This window comes from Chrysochloris asiatica, unplaced genomic scaffold, assembly GCF_000296735.1.
Source record: "Chrysochloris asiatica unplaced genomic scaffold, ChrAsi1.0 scaffold00122, whole genome shotgun sequence".
NCBI lineage: Eukaryota > Metazoa > Chordata > Mammalia > Afrosoricida > Chrysochloridae > Chrysochloris > Chrysochloris asiatica.
The window spans coordinates 6,350,340-6,367,238 of record NW_006408640.1 but is presented as its reverse complement, the minus strand read 5'-3'; the positions used below and the strand labels follow the sequence as shown (position 1 = coordinate 6,367,238).

At 41.9% G+C, this 16,899-nt stretch overlaps 1 protein-coding gene across 2 annotated transcripts in view; it reads left to right on the top strand.

Annotated features, from left to right (window-relative positions):
- Positions 1–16,899, top strand: part of PTPRM (protein tyrosine phosphatase, receptor type, M) — an 840,546-nt gene that overhangs the window by 677,110 nt on the left and 146,537 nt on the right. For both annotated transcript variants that reach the window (XM_006868703.1, XM_006868702.1), the window contains one exon: positions 2,717–2,804. In XM_006868703.1, coding sequence (XP_006868765.1) covers positions 2,717–2,804 — 88 coding nt within the window. The remainder of the gene's footprint in view (positions 1–2,716; positions 2,805–16,899) is intronic.

Genomic DNA, 16,899 nt, shown 5'->3' with positions numbered 1-16,899 from the left:
GGTACTTTTAATATTCTTCTCCAACACCATAACTCAAATGTATCAGTTCTTTTATGGTCCTCCTTACTCATTGTCTAACTTTCACATGCATATGAGGCCATCGAAAATACCATGGGTTGGGTTAGGCACACCTTCAAGTTGGCATCTTTGCTCTTGAATACTTTAAAGAAGTCTCGTGCAGCAGAATTGCCTAATGCAATATGTTGTTTGATTTCTTGACTGTTGCTTCCATATATGTTGATCGTGGACCCAAGCAAAATGAAGTCTTTGACAACTTCAGTCTTTTCTCTATCTATCATGGCATTGGTCCAGTGGTGACAGTTTTTGTTTTCATTATATCAACATCTCAGATGTTGACCTATGTATGGAAAACACTTGTTGGCTATTTATAGTTAAGTGATTTATACTTAAACAGTGTTTTCCCATTAAAAGCCATGTCACAGGAGTAGGTACATGGATCAGGAGTAAGGAAACTTGACAGTCTAGTCCAGGTTGGCCTGTTACCAGCTGACTGGTCTTTCTGCGTCTCAGGTTTCTCATCTGTAAAGCAGGGGGGACATCCCTCTGTGCCTTAATGTTTACTCTGAAGAACAGTAGAGATAATGAATGTGCTACTCACTGTGTCTAACTGTGTCAAACGCTGTTAGGGCTTGGGAGTGGAGTGTCCAAACGTAAGGATATTGGTATTGCTCCATTTGCTGATTTATGTCAGCTTCCCAAACACCAGTAGAATGAAAATGATTAGATTAAAGTGATTGTTTTCAGAAGCAAGTACACTTGGAGTGGTGTGATTCCCACACACTCTAAAGAGGCACAACTGTGGTGTGAGTACAGTGCACCAACCACAGGAGAGCATCTTCCTGTCTGGAGCCGGAAGAGCATCTCTGGTTCCATGTGGCTGGTTCCGTGTGGCCTAGGAGTGGTCCTTTGACCAGTCAAGCACTGATGGTCTCTTCCCCAATTCGGTGGTTGGTGTCATTGTTGTGAAATGCTATTGAGTCTATTCCAACACATAGCAGCCCTGTATAGAGTTTCTGAGGAGCAGCTTCTGGGTTTGAACTGCTGACCAGCGCTGACCCTCCTGCACCTCATGAGAATGGTTAATAGCCCTCTATCATCTTGTGATAATGCTAACTAGTGATAATGGATTTATGGAGACTTCACCGGTAGAGTCCTCCATTTTTTTACCAAAAATAAATAACTTCAAAACTTTTAGATGGGTGAAAAGGCATAGAGAAATGAAATTGATAATTAAATCATGGCAAGCTTAAAGTATAATTATTATAGGGAAAGTCAAATAATAGTTATTACTCAACTGTAAAATAACTGTCATTCATAGAGTGACAAAAGACACTATTCACAGAGTACCTGACTTTAAATTCCCTGAGGCTATTTATAAATTCATATTTTATAACAAAATAGAAGTCCCATGTTTAAATAAATCACCTAATTATATAATGCCCTTGTTCTAGATGGCATTAATTAGTGATTTCTCCTGCTAGTAGTTTTATTGACTTCATTTATTAATAATCTGAAATATGTTTATTTGTACTTGGCCTGCGTTGCACAGCATTTTATCCTTCAGGTAGCAAAGTACAACGTGAACCTATTAATTTATCTGTAGCTAGTCCTGGAGTCCTGATGTGGTGCTGAGGGTTAATGCACTGGACTGTAAGGTCGGTTTGAACCGCAAGTCAGGTGGTTCAAGTACACCAGCCACTCCTCGGAAACCCTACACAGGGTCGCTGTGAGTTGAAACTGATAAAGAGTAACATGGTCTAAAATTGGAAATAAAAAATCCCAGCTTTGTTTTAGGTTTGGTTTATTTATTTTATTTTATTTTTATTTCATTTGTCAAAATAGAGCAGAAGACATTTTCATTATAACTTGGACAGAAAATAAATATACATCTGCCTAACAACATCAAGATTAAAGACCCTGGGAATATTAATGCCAAATTCTTAAATAAATGGACATCTGGTGGTAGTAATAGTGTGCTGTAGAGTCGGTTCCAACTCACAGCGAACCCTGTACAGGGTGCCCGAGGCTATAAATCTTTACAGGAGCAGAAAGCCTCATCTTTCTCCCTCAGAACGGCTGGTAGTTTTGAACTGCCAACCTTGAGGCTAGCAGCCTGACTCATAACCGCTACGCTACCAGAGCTCCTTAAATGGACATCTAAGTTCCATTAAAAATGAAGCAAAAACTCTGGCAGAATTTATTATACAATTTCAGCAGTTAAGTCATAAACTCTTAACTTACCTGTTTTCATATTAACAAAAAATGACCTTCTTTCCATTAGAAATTTGGAAGAAAAACAAGATACCTTTGTATTTCATAGAAGAACGTTGGAAAATTGTAAGATATTTAAGCAATGTCAAAAAGTGTTGTTTTTTCTGTATTAAATATTTAAGCATGATAGGGGTGAGCACTCAAGCATTCCTCCTTGCTTTTACAGACATAGTGTAAGTCCACCTCTTCAGTCCTCAGCCCTGTGTTTGGAAGATAACAGCTAAAGAAAAAAAATGTTTTTAAGTTAGGAAAAGTTACATGAAATAATTGGAAATTTAGTTAATGCTGTATCTCTTTGCTAAGAACAGTCTGTTTCCTTCTTGACCCGTGTTCTACACTTTTTAAAAACATCCTCCATCTTTAAGATCCCTTTCTTTACTGAACCAAATTGTGATTCTTAATGTCACTTTTCTCTTGATTCTAGAGCTTCTTTGAAGGGCAGTCTGCACCATGGGACTCTGCTAAGAAAGATGAGAACAGAATGAAGAACAGATATGGGAATATCATTGCATGTAAGTGTTGGCTATGTAATGGTGCTGTTATATGACTTTCTCTTCACATTTGATACGATTGACCACCAGCCTCATGCAGTGAGAATTTACAGTGCAATTACTGCCTTCAGAATCCTGCTAGAATGCCTCAGACTAAAGAAAGGAAAAAAACTATCTGGATGCTCCCCACTGTATCAGTGTCCTCTTGCTGTGGGGCTAGCTTTACTAAGATATGAGGTTCAGGTAACATAGGTAATGTTGAAATGCTGAGAAAGAAAATGCATTTTAGAATTGATAAACGTAACAGTCCTAATGTTCCCCAGCTGCTGCAGGAGAATAAATAGAAATAATGATGCACAGCATGCCTTCATGCAAGGAGCTCGAGTTCTCTGCAAACATTAAGTCATTAATCCTCCAGACACTTGGGTTAGGTAGGTCAGTAATAGCCCCATTTTAAGGACAGGAAACTGAAACTCAGAAGTTAAATGATACTCCCCGTATCACAACACTCATTAGCAAAAGAGCTAGGATTATATATCAGCAGCTCCCAGTTCTTGTGAAATGGAATGTTACCAATCCATAATGCCTTGGACCGTTTTTAAATCTAGCCAAAGCTCATTAATGTCCTATAATGATGCTGAGATGCATGGTAGATTGATGAGCCTGGTTCTCCCAGGGCTCAAACCATCCGTCCTGCATTAAACTGCTGTAAGTCATACAAGACTACAGTACAGTATGAATAGCCACATTATAGTAGCCTCATCGAATCAATGTTATTGATCAAGATAGGCCAAGTCAAACCAAAACAAATAAATAAGATGAGACTTGGCCTAGAGATCATCTGGCTCACCATGTCGTATTATCTATAAGAGAAGCCACTTGAAAGGTGTAGATATTCTAGGGAACAATGCATTAGGCTTATTGATTGTAAAAGTGCAGTTATATGTTATTTGCCCTAGTTACCATTTCTTACTATGACAGTACTGATTCTAAAGCAGCCCTGCAGCTGCTCTGGCCCATACAATAGCCACTCACATGAGGCTGCTGAGCAATTGAAATGTAGCTAGTAGAACTAAGGAAATAAGTTTTTCAATTTTTAAAAAATTTTCTTTATTTTAAATCTAAACACTACATGAGACAAATGACTATCATAGTGAAGAGCACAGTTCTACACTGTGTTTTATTGTAAAAAGAAACAAAGAGTGGGAGGCCATTTCATGTAATATGAAACATCCCAGCCAAGTATGCCCTGTTGTCTCTTTCTGGTTGTTACGTGCTGTTGAGTAGGTTCTGACCCATAGCGACCCTGTATAGGGTTTCTGAGGAGTGGCTGGTGCACTTGAACTCCCAACCTTGCAGTTCAAACCAACTTTGCAGACCAGCGTATGAACCCACAGCACCACACCAGGACTCTTGCTCTGTTGTCTCTTTGGCCACTAGTAAAGCTAATCCACTGGTTTTAGGTGACAGATACCAGCTCCCACTGCAGTTCTGTGTGATGGCACAGCGCTATGCTGGATACATACAGGGCATTGCAGAAGCTCAGGAAAGAAAAACATCATTTCTGCCCAGAGTGGTCATGGGAAGAACAGGGTGGCCTGTGTCCGCCTTACCACATTCCTTCACATTCTCTTCGAGCCCACAGAAGGTTGGCATTTTGCAAGATTCCATTGTCTCCTTTCATGTGTTCTTCAGCTCACCAGCAAACTTGGAGGGGATTATGGAGAGTAAAATGGGAATTCACAATAGTCTTGGGCTTCCCTTCATATACAAAATTAAACAGGATGTGGGTAAACCTTGTCCTAAGCCATTCTAATGTCAGGGCTGACCTTCTCTTGGTCAGCCAGAAGGTGGCTGCCTAGGAGTATGGTTTTAGTAGTACTGAGAGATCCAACTGACCCGTGTCCTTTAAAACCCACTCTTCTCAGTACATTGTTGAATACCTGCACCTAGCAGACACATGAAAAATATTTTGGAATTAACAAAAATAATAATAAAAGTAAACATCTACTGAGGACTTACTATGTGCTAGACACCATTCTAAACATTTTACATATATGAACTCCTTCATTCCTCATAAAATCACCATGAAATGGCTAATGTTATTAGACCAGTTTAACAGATGACGAAAATGAGCACAAAAAGAATAAAAGGGTAGGACTCAAACCCAGTTGCAGTTTTTATAAAGACTGTCTGAAGGTTAGTTGGAAAGTTGGTCCTTAACATATTGCTAACTTGTCCCTGGTGTCACCATTAGCAGATCAGTGTCCAAGAAAAGTGGCAGCTTAAGGAGCCATTAACAACTGCAACAAAAGGAGCCATTGTCCCTCCTTTACCTCCCCAGGCCACCACAATGTACATACAAATGAGGTAAATGAATACGCAGTTCAAAGGGAGCTTCAAAGCAAACCATCTGGCCCCAGGCTGACCCCCAGGCCTCCCTTAGGGGAATTCTGGAGCTGCTTTTCTAAAGCCTTCCTTCCACAGGAGTTCTTTCTGGGTAGCTTCATGTTGTTGCCTAAGAGGAGGAGTAGAAATAGGGTCTAATTTACTTACTAAAGGCTTAACCAACCTAGGGTCTTCGGCACAGAATGGGTGCAGAGGAAAACAGGAAGTTGGTTGTCATTTGAAGAATGGAATTGGTATGGGGAAAGGCTGTGGCACTGTGGGGTAATAAGTCAAACTGCAAGGTCGGCGGTTCAAGCTCACCAGCTGCTCCTTGGAAACCCAATACAGGGTCACTATGGATCGGAATTAACTGGATGGCACTTAACAACAACAACAACAACAAAGGCAGTAGTAGCCTGAGGAGGGCAGGGTAGAGGCTAGTGTGTTTGGGAAGCAGTATATACAATTCATTTGTAAAGTCACTTAACAACAACAATCCTATTTCCCAAGGAACCCTGGTAGCTTAAAGGGCTATGAGCTTGATTGCTAACGTCAAGGTCAGCAGTTCAAATCTACCAGTCTATCCATGGTAGAAAGATGAGGCTTTCTGCAGAAACCATATACAGGGTCGCCATGAATAGGAACCAACACAGTGGCACACAACCACTACCACCATGCTATTTCCCAGAGTCCTGGTATGGCATTGTATAAGCACTATACTGTTAAGCACAAGGTCAGCAGTTCAAACCCCCAGAAGCTGCTCTTGGAAACTCTATACAGGGTCACTAAACTTGACAGCACACAGAAACAACAACAACAACCTATTTCCTAACCGTATTGCAATAAAAATTTATCATGTATGTTTATGAAGAAATTTCCAAACCATAATCTGATACAAACATATTTTTATATAACAAATGCTGTCCTCATTTTCAAGCTGATATGAGGGGAGATAAAGTCACTTAAGTAGGCAGCTGTCCTTTGATGATATAAAAATGATTCTTGACTAATTACTTAGGAACTTCCAGAGGAGCACGAGCTGGCACTGGCCCTAAATGGCTTGCTCCCTCTCTGTGGGAGATTTGCAGACTTGCTGCGACCTTACAAGTGGGTGCTCCGTTTTACACTGAGGCTTATCTGGCCTCCAGAGACACTGCCACCTGCTCTCTGCTTGACCCATTCGGATATTGGTGTACAGCTATTTTCCTCAGAAATATTGGATGCCGATTTTCCATTTATTTCTCCTCGCTGAGAGTGTGTGCTTAAATAGACCCACTAATCCATTCCACCATTCAACAGATGTGCATTGAGCACCTAGACCTTTCCTAGAATCAATGGGTAAGTGGCGCTTTTATAGATTGATGGCTAAATGTAAAATGACACTGCCCCAGCAGTTATGGTCATGACAGGGTTTGGTGAAAATGTTCTGTGAAGGACCACATAATAAACACGTCAAACTTCACTGGCCAGCCAGTTTTGCTTCAGCTTCTCAGCTGTGCTGTTATACCACAAAACCAAATGTGTTTATTGCTAGTGGCCCTTGAGTCAGTTCCACCTCATACTACATAGAGTTTTCAAGGCCATCTTTTAGAAGGAAACATATGCAAGCATGCCCTCCAAGCCATTTCTGGGTGTGTTTTGACTAGTAGTGGTATGCTGTGGAGTCAGTTCTGACTCATAACAACTACATAAGCGTTGCCAAGGCTGTAAATCTTTACAGAAGCAGAAAGCCCCATTTTTCTCCAGCGGAACAGCTGGTAGTTTCAAACTCCTGACCTTGAGGTTAGCAGCCCGACTTGTAACTACTACATACTACCAGAGTGGACTAGTGGGCATTACTATGCTCCAATAAAACTTTACTTTCAAAAACAGGCAACAGACTGACTTGGGTCAGGGGCTATAGTTTGCTGACTCTTGGTTTGGTGGAGAACAGTTCCCACAAGGAGAACTTGTCACTTCTATCATCAAGGGTACTTTTTTGTCACCACCAAAGTCACCTTCAGTCATCAAGACCCTGCAATTAGGACAAATTATTTAATCAATCAGTATGTATGTACTGAATGTAGTCTGCTTCTAGCACAACATTGTAAGAAGGGGAAAAAATCTAAATCTATCTCATATCCTTATAGGTTTATAATTTATGAGTTAGATCAGACTAAGACAGACATGAAATAATAGATGTGAAGTCTACAAATAAGTGAAAAATGTATGGTAGAGGCAGTGTTGTTGACATTGTTGTTGTTGTTGTTAAGTGCCATTGAGTTGGTTCCGACCAATAGTGATCCTGTATATGGTTTCCAAGGAGCAGCTGGTGAACTTGAACCACTGACCTTAGGTTCAAACCAGCATTGCAGTCCAGCTCATTAACCTGCAATGCTACATGTTGACATGGTGAAGAAGGGTAAATGTGTGGGGGTGGGGTGGAGTGGGGGGGTGGACTAATTAAGATAGTTCTTTTGGTCAAAATACAATGAGATGTGGGTTGGAATGATGAGATCTTGGGTAAGTAATGTTGTTATTGTGCTGACTCATTTCTGACTCATTAAGTTAAACTTCTTTAGCTTAGCAGACTCAATTGTTATGTGTCGTGGGGTCGGTTCCGACTCATAGCGACCCTGTACAGGGTTTCCGAGGCTGTAAATCCTTACAGGAGCAGAAAGCCTCATTTTTCTCCCGCAGAACAGCTGGTAGTTTTGAACTGCTGACCTTGCAGATCACAGCCCAATTCATAAGTACTACGCTACCAGAGCTCCTGAGCAGACTCAATAGGTCATTTAAAACCCAACACTCAGTGATTAGAAGTCTCAGATTCCAAAGGATTGACTGGTGGGTAATTTGCAGGACCCATCTGGCTCCCCGGCTGGTCACATGATTACATACAGTGACCTGAACAGGCTGCAACTCTGCGTTCTATTTCTGGGTAGCTTGCTGACTGTTGGCTGTAACCCTGGTCTCTAGGGCTGCATTTTCCAGCCCTTCCCGCCCTCCACCCCATGCCTTCATGGTGTTTTTTCAGTGTGTCTTTATCAAATTGTACTGGCTTGGTACTTTTCTGGGGACAGTGTCAAAAAGAGACTTCTCTACCTGTGTACACTATCCAATAACCCAATCCTCCTCCCTGCCTTCCATGGCATCCCTAAAGTGACCATTTACTTCCTTCGATGAGATACTGTTGGTCTACCCCAGCTAATTGAGATGAGTGTGATACCACATAGGGGTGATGGTGTGCTGTCCAGTCAGTTCTGACTCATAGCGACTGTATTGGGTTTCTGAGGCTACAGATCTCTGTGGAGCAGAAAGCCTCTTCTTTTTCTCCCACTGAGCAGCTGGTGGGCTCGAACTGCTGACCTTGCGATAGCAATCCAATGCATAACCCACTATGCCACCAGGGTTCCTTGGAAGTTCCACTTGTTGTTAAGTGTTGTTGAGTCAGTGCTGACTCATAGCAACCCTGTATAGGGTTTCTGAAGAGCGACTATTTGAACTGCCAGCCTATCGGGATTCAAACTGACCTTGAATCGAGTGCTTATCCTATGGCCCCACATCAGTACTTCTGGAAGTACCACTATTATTGTCTAAATACCAGAAGCACCCTCCTTCTCCGTCTGTGTTAGACTTTTCTCCCAGAGATGGTTCCCAAGGTTTGATCCCTCCAGGTGGAGCACCCCAGTGGGGCCTGATGACGCCACGGCACTGCTTGTGCCTCCCCTGAGAGGAGTCATTTGGAAACCGCTTCACTGAGGGCTGCCTGCGTGTCTTCAGTCACAGTAGCAAAAATAATTCTTAGACATTCCAAGAGTGTGGAAGAATTTGTGGAATAAAAAATACATGCCTCTGGTAGCATAGTGGTTATGAATCAGGCAGCTAACCTCAAAGTCAGCAGTTCGAAACTACCAGCGGTTCCATGGGAGAAAGATGAGGCTTTCTGCTCCTGTAAAGATTTACAGCCACAGAAACCCTGTACAGGTACAGGGTTGCTATAAGTCGGAACCGATTCCATGGCACACAACCACCACCAGCAGCAGCTAAGTCATGTGGATGTGTATACCATGTGAAGTCGACTTTGACTCACAACCTTGTGTGTGTCAGAGTAGAAGTCTGCCCTATATGACATTCAGTGGCTTTTCAGAAGTAGATTAATTGCCAGGCCTTATTTATTATTTTTTTTTAACAGCCATAGAGAATAGCTTTACCATTCCTCCCCACCGTCCCACCCAAATAAGAGTATGCAACTGTGGACAGGTCAGTTTCTCTTAACGGGAAGTCTGCTTCAGAAAAGTGAGGCCTTGAGTAACGTGCTAATTAGGGAGTGGACTTCAGGGGCTCAGTCAACATCCTAGAGATTCTTGCTAGTGCTTTTCCAAGAACTAAGATGAGCTTGTAATTATCCCATTCATTGTTTTCTTACATTGTTTGCATATAAAATTATTTTAATGGGGCTTAAAAACTATTTTTTGACTCTTGTTCTTAAGTTAAACTCTCCCCTTACTTATGCCATAAAATCACTGTGATAACCATTTCCAAATATAAATGGAACCCGATTTCCAATACCACACATACAAACATTGTTGTTAGGTGCCATCAAGTCTATTCCAATTCATAGAAACTTCATGTAACGGAGTAAAACTGCCACATAGGGATCCCTGGGCTGCACGCTATAGGACCAGATCTCCAGGTCTTTTCCGCTGATCTTTCAGTAGCAGATGAGAGCTTAACCCTTGCCCCACATGGGTTCCTGTCACTCAAACACAGCCCTCCTAATACTCTCAACAGCTCCTAATTGTAATTAACTTTGCTGGTTATAATTGCACTAAGCTTAAGACACTCACCAAATCTCCCAGCTGCAGCCTCCTAATGCTAACTCCTCTCTCCTAATGGACTGACAGCAAACTACTAGAGTCAGAAAGTATCACTACTAGGATTCCAGGCCATACACACACAGGTTTATTTCAAACAAAACATGGCTAAATATGTCTCTGCGATCCATGGTGGCTGTAGATACATTCTCTCAGTAACACACGTGTCTAGGTCTACTTACGGTGCCTTCCAAAAATAAAAAGGTCCAATCAAAATAGTGGCTTCCAAGGAGAACTGTTGAGCCAATTAAATTCAAGGCAGAGAAGAAAGCTCAAAAGGTTATTGTGCATGTTTGTTGCGAACCCAAAGTGTAATCTTCACAAATGTTCTTGAAGGACACAAGACGGTCATAGGGCTTTTTATAAAGATGTTTTGAGAAATTTAAAACTGCATTGGTGAGAAAAAAGCCAAGAAAGCTTGCTGAGGATATTTTTCCATCACAACAATGTACCTGCTCATTTTTTGAGGACAGCAAGGCCTACAAGAATTTCACTGAGAAACCTTACCTCATCCACCCTACAGCCATTTCAGACTTCTCTTTGTTCCCCAAACTCATAGAATATTTAATAGGAACATGATTTGAGTCCCTCGAAGATGGGAAAATTGCCTTTTTGACGTGGTATAGATGGAAGCGCTTATAATTCTTCCGGTGAGGGTTAGAGACATGAGAACACTGCCTTCAGAAGTGTACAGACTAGATGGAGGGTATGTTAAGAAACAGTAGCTTCACAGCTTTTTGTTTAGTCAAAGTTTCATTGACTTTGTAGCAATACTTTTTTACCTTCATAAAGAGCAGACATCTGTGAGGTGCTAGCCCAGTTCCATGCCCTCCAACTGGCTGCCATTCATTCAATAGCTATACATTGATCTGCTTCATGCTGGGCCCTGTGCCAAACCAAATTTATTCTTTTAACAACTATTGTTGTGTTGAGTGCCATGGGGTGACCCTGTATAGAGTTTCCAAGGAGCAGCTGGTGAATTTGAACCACTGACCTTATGATTTAAACTGACCTTGTGGTCCAGTGCTTATGCTACAGCACCACACCAGGATTCCAGAGTACCTATCAAATGAGGAGAGCTCTATGTGCTGATGACCTGGGGGGGGGGGGGGGGGGGGGGTCTGTAGGGTGTACCCTTTGGTTATTTGATGTTGCATGGAGGGAATTGTAATCATTGCAATGAAACGAAACATGATAGGATTAATATAAAACTGATATTCTTCCATGTAAATAAAAACTTATTTTTAAAAAAATAAAGAAACAATCACTAAATGAATTGTGTACTTCTTATACTAGAAAGTGATATAGGTCACAGAGAAAATAATACAGGGAAGGGATGTGGGTAGGGGTGCATAAATTGTAGTTAAGAAAGGTCCCTTTGAGAAGCTGCAATTCACCTAGACCTGGGGCAGGTGAGGGAGGTATCTGCTCCAGGCACAGGCCCCGAGGGAGGGAGCATGCTTGCTGGAGCCTGGAAAAAACAGCTTCAAGCCAGTGTGACTGGTGCAGAGTAAAGGGGGAGTTGGGAGATGTTGGCATGACTGCAGTGAGCAAAAACAGACAGTCCTAACCTCATGAAACTTAGGTTTTCATGAGAGATGAACTGAAAATTATACCAGGGCCACAAAGAAGAGGTCCGAGGCCCTGTGAGAACTTGTAATGTGGGGATTGACTTATTCCAGAGGTCTGCGCAGGCTTCTATGAGAAACTGAAATAAAAAACAACTAAATAAAGGGATAGAACAAAGAGCATATTGCAAGCAGAGGGTTATGATGTGAACATACCCTTTCACGTGACAGAACCCCTTGAGTTGAGGAGCTGAGAGCAGTGGGAAGGGACATTAGTCTAAGAGGAAGGTAAGTAGAAGCCAGACTTCAGGCTCTTCTAGGGCAGATTGGGGTTTTTAGTCTTTATTATAAAAGCAAAGGAAGTTGGGGGGGGGTGGGAAAATAAAGGGAAAGTTAATTAAATTTGCTTTTAGAAAATGTAATCTATTGTAATCCAGGAAATGAATTGGAAGGAAACATAGAGATTCTCACAGTGGCTTATGGGAGAAACAGTGATAATGTGGCTAGAAAGAAGATAACTATACCCACTCCTCACTTGCCAACTGGTTAGGTTCCAAAGACCAGGTCATTTTGTAAAAGTTGGAGTTATGTGAAAATGGAATGTGACCACAATAGGTCACAAAATAGAGGATGACTACTTCATATTAATGTCAAATTACATCATTATATAACTGCCTAATCCCATCTTTACATAACTGCCAACACACTGAGAATCATGGCCCAACCAAGCTGACACCTAACTTTAACCATCACCACCAGTATTATTCTTGCCTTGCACCTTGGCATTCAATACAGTATGTCATTAATGTACAAAATAGTTGGCTAGGGGGGGTTTCACTGTGGCCGTAAATGCAAAATGTTGGATAATGACGTAGTTAGTAAGTGAGGAGTAAATGGATTCCAGAGAAGTAACTGATGAAACTGAAAGCTAGATAAGATGTGAAGGAGAGGAATACAAAGGACTGGGAAATGACCATTATAAGTCTGACTTAGAGTAGGATCACGAGGATGGATGGATGGATGGACGATTTACTCAGATGGGTAAAACTGGAAAGAAACCACATTTGGAGAGGATCTTGGGGGGTAGGCAGGAGGTTGTTGGTAACAGAAAAAGATTATGAATTTCATTTGGGAACATACTGAGATACCTTTAAAACACTCCAGTGAGATGTCAAGTAGGTAAATATATAGAATGATCTGGAACCCAAAAGAGAAGGTTCTAGTCTAAATATAAATTTGTGAGTCCTGCGTAAATAGGCAGTGATTGAAGCCATTGGCAAGATGAGATTTCTGTGGAGAAAGCGTCGACTTGTAGAGGGCCGAGAAGCACTGAGAAAAAACTGCAGCCTGCACAAAGGAGCATTGCACTGTGGAGAAAAGACAGGGGTGGAGGTGGGGAAGAGAGTGTCAATAGTGTCCTGCTGGAAGATCTAGTACAAAGAAGACTGATTTAGCAACAAGGGGATTGATTAGTAACAAAATTAGCAAACACTGCTTTGAATGGTGTGGATGTGAGTGAATGGATGGTAAGCACAAGACAACAGACATAGAGAACTTTACCTGTGAAGAGGAAGAGAGAGAAAGGTCCTCCCAGTCTGTGGATTTATGATTTGTTGTACTGGGGTCACTTGTGCTCTTCTACTCAGTTTCCCCAATCATAGTGACGTAATTAAAAGGAGAGTGAAAACTTTGATCTCATCTACCATGCCAGAGTTTTGTTGTTGTTAAGTGCTGCCAAGTCGGTTCCAACTCATAGCAACCTTGCACAGGGTTTCCAAGGAGTGGATGGTGAGCTTGAGCCACTGACCTTGGGGTTCAAACGGACCTTGCAGTCCAGTGCATCACACCAGGACCGCCAACATTGAAGGTTTCACTGTTCCAGGAGACTGGATTTTTTTATATAGCAAAATGCTTGTCCTACTAATTTATTGTAGTTTTTAAGTGCTGTGGAGTCAGTTCCAACTGATAGCGACCCTGTATGGGGTTTCTGAGGAGCAGCTGGTGCGTTTGAACCACCGACCTTGCAGTTCAAACCAACTTTGCAGTCCAATGCTTATCCTACAGCGCCACACCAGGACTCCTAATTTCGAGACGATCAGCTTTTGTGGAATCTACTTCTGTGGTGATCAGGCTTACGTCTAATAGGCCAGGGCAGTGGGTAGGGTGGAGTGGGAAGGAAGGAAACAAGAGTTTATTTTGGTAGGAATCGACTAGTAGTGAGATCTTCAGGCATTAAAATTCAGTTGGACAAGAATAAGGGAGAATAGATCAGCACATTACGTTCAGGAAGGCAAAGGATGAAATCTAAAAATATCAAGCAAATAAGACTCAGGGATTGCTAGTGGAATGCTGAAGAAGAGTAATTATCTCTGATAAAGTGTCTAGGTAAAAAAGAGACCAAAACAAGGCAAGACTAAGTTACCAAAAAACAAACAAACAAGCATCATCAAGTACTGTCATCAAGTTGATTCTGACTCACAGTGACCCTATATAGGGCTTCTGAAACTATAAATCTTTACATGAGCAAACAGCCTCATCTTTCTCCTGCAGAGTGGCTGGTGGATTTGAACTACCACCAGCCTTGCAGTTTGCAGCCTATTGCCTAACCCACAGCACCATCAGGTCTCCTTAGAACTTGCTGCTGCTGCTGCTGCGTGCCATCGAATCGGTTCTGACTCATAGCACAACTGTATAGGGTTTCTGAGGAGGCTATAAATCATTATGGGAACAGAAAAACTCATCTTTCTCCAAGACTAAATTATGGTGTTATGTGTGCTTAAGACCTAAGTCTTAGTCTTAAATTAAGTAAGTTAAGCACACATAAAACCAAAAGCAAGAATAAAGCTTATTTTGGAGTGGTTACAAGTTGGGCTCTGGTAGTGTCGTGGTTACAAGTCGGGCTGTTAGCCTCAAGATCAGCAGTTTGAAACTACCAGCTGTTCTCAGAAGAACTATGAGTCAGAACCGACTCCATGCACACCGCTACCATCAGTGTGGCCCTGTAGGATAAGCGCTCGACTGCAAATTCTGTGGTTCAAACTCACCAGCCGTTCTTTGGAAATCCTATATAGGAGCCCTATGAGTCAGAACCTACTTGCCAGTACTTAACAACAACAACCCTTAAACTCAGCGGGAGAAAGAAGGGGCTTTCTGTTCCATAAAGATTCGCAGCCTCGGAAAGCCTATGCAGAGTCACTGTGGGTCAGGACCAACTCCATGGCACACAACCACCACCACTAAAGTCAAGGTCTCCTTATTAGCTTCTTGCTCAGAGCTTGAGTGATTGGGTCTGAGGCCCCAGTAGAAACAAGCAGTACACAGCGGAAGGAGGTCATGAAGGTGTTTGAAGTGAACTCTTTCTCTTGTTGCCTCAGCTCTTTCTGTGACTTGTACTATCAAACAAGGATCAGCGCAGGTACAGCAGCAACCCTGGGTGAAACTATAGCCACCGGAGAAGAGCCATTATTTACAGAAATCAATTGTAATTAAAATTAATTTCCAGTATTCTTTCAGAGGGCAAATGTTACTTAAGTCCAATTTACCTTAAATATGTCGTCAGTATTTAACAGAGCAGGAATTGGTTAGAGGCAAAAGATTATCAATTACATATGCCATTTCCACTGCTATTGAATATCTAATCACACACATTGAAATTACAAAGCTATGACTGATATCCATTATATGTAATAAAAAATGCTAAAATATTTGAAGCTGGTCCTGGTGTGGCGCTGTAGGATCAGCACTGGACTTTTAACCGCAAGGTCAGTGGTTCAACCCCTTAGAAATCCTATACAGTGTCACTGTAGTCGGAACCAGCTCAATGGCACTTAACAATATCAACAACAATATTTAACCAAACCCAAAGCCCACTGCCGTTCAGACAGTTCTGATTCATGGTAATCCTATAGGAGAGGGTAGAACAGCCCTATAAATCTTTACAGAAGCAAACTGCCATAGCTTTATTCCAAGGAGCAGCTGGTAGGTTCAAACCACCAACCTTTCAGTTACTTGCTGAGTGCTTGACTGCTGTGCCACCAGGGATCCTATTAAAGCTAAACAGGACTTCAAACCAGTTCATTCTAATTTGAACCTCTGCTGAGAATTTACATCTTCATCCCAGATATACTGAATCAGAATCTAATTTTTACCAATAACCTGTAAGAGTCATCTGGGGATCTTGTTAAATTACAGATTCTGATTCAGTATAACTGGGGTGGATATACAAATTCTCAGTGGAGGGTTGAACCAGAATGAACTGCCCCATAGCCCTGACATTAAACATGTTACTGTATGAAAAGGACATAAACAGCATGTTTGGGGGACTTGAATAGAGCATAGGCCTTACCTTGAAATCTTTCACATCACTCACCTGCCATACATGCATGCATGCACACATTCATGCATAACACAGTACGTGGAAAATATTGCTACAAAATCAAAGACCCCTTAATTAAACAAAAGTAACAAAATGTGAAGCCATTGTTTCTCACCATAGCCACCATCTAAGTCTATATATACTTATGAATGCAGCATTTCCATCTGTCTAACCCTTCCCTGAAGAATTCTGCACTCTTCACTTTACAACACATCAAGATGGCAGTTTGGGCAAATTATCTTACTTTTCAAAGTTCTTTGAGTTTGGGGAACAAAAGGAAGTCTAAAGGGGCAAGACCAGGGCTTTTGGGTGGATGGAGTCAATTTCTTAATGAAATTCTCACGTGACAGCCCTAGCTAGCCTCCAAAAATGAGCAGGTGCATAACTCTGACGGAATCCTAGGCGCAACTTTCCTGACCTTTTCTTCACCAATACAGTTTTTCATTCTCTTACAACTTCATAATTAGCCCCATTGTTAGCCTGTGTTCTTTGAGAAAATCTATCAAGATCATGCCTGGGGAATCCCCCAAAAAAGTCACCAGCATCTTCTTTGCTGACTTCTTTGTCTGGCCCAGCAAATCTCCTCTGAAGCTACTGTTTTGACTGGACCTTTGTTTTTTAAAGGTACACTAAGTGTTAGAGGAGCGAGTTGTGGCAGTGTAGTGGTTATGAATCAGGCTGCGAACCTTAAGGTCAACAGTTTGAAACTACCAGCTGTTGCATGGGAGAAAGATGAGGCGCTCTGCTCCCGTAAAGATTTACAGCCTCGGAAACCCTGTACAGGGTCACTATGAGTCGGTTCTGACTCCATGGCACATAACCACCACCAGCAATTGTTGGAGGAGAATATTGAAAGTGCCATGGGCTGCCAAAAGAACCAATAGATCCATTTTGGAAGAAGTGCAGCCAGAGTGCTCCTTGGAGGCCAA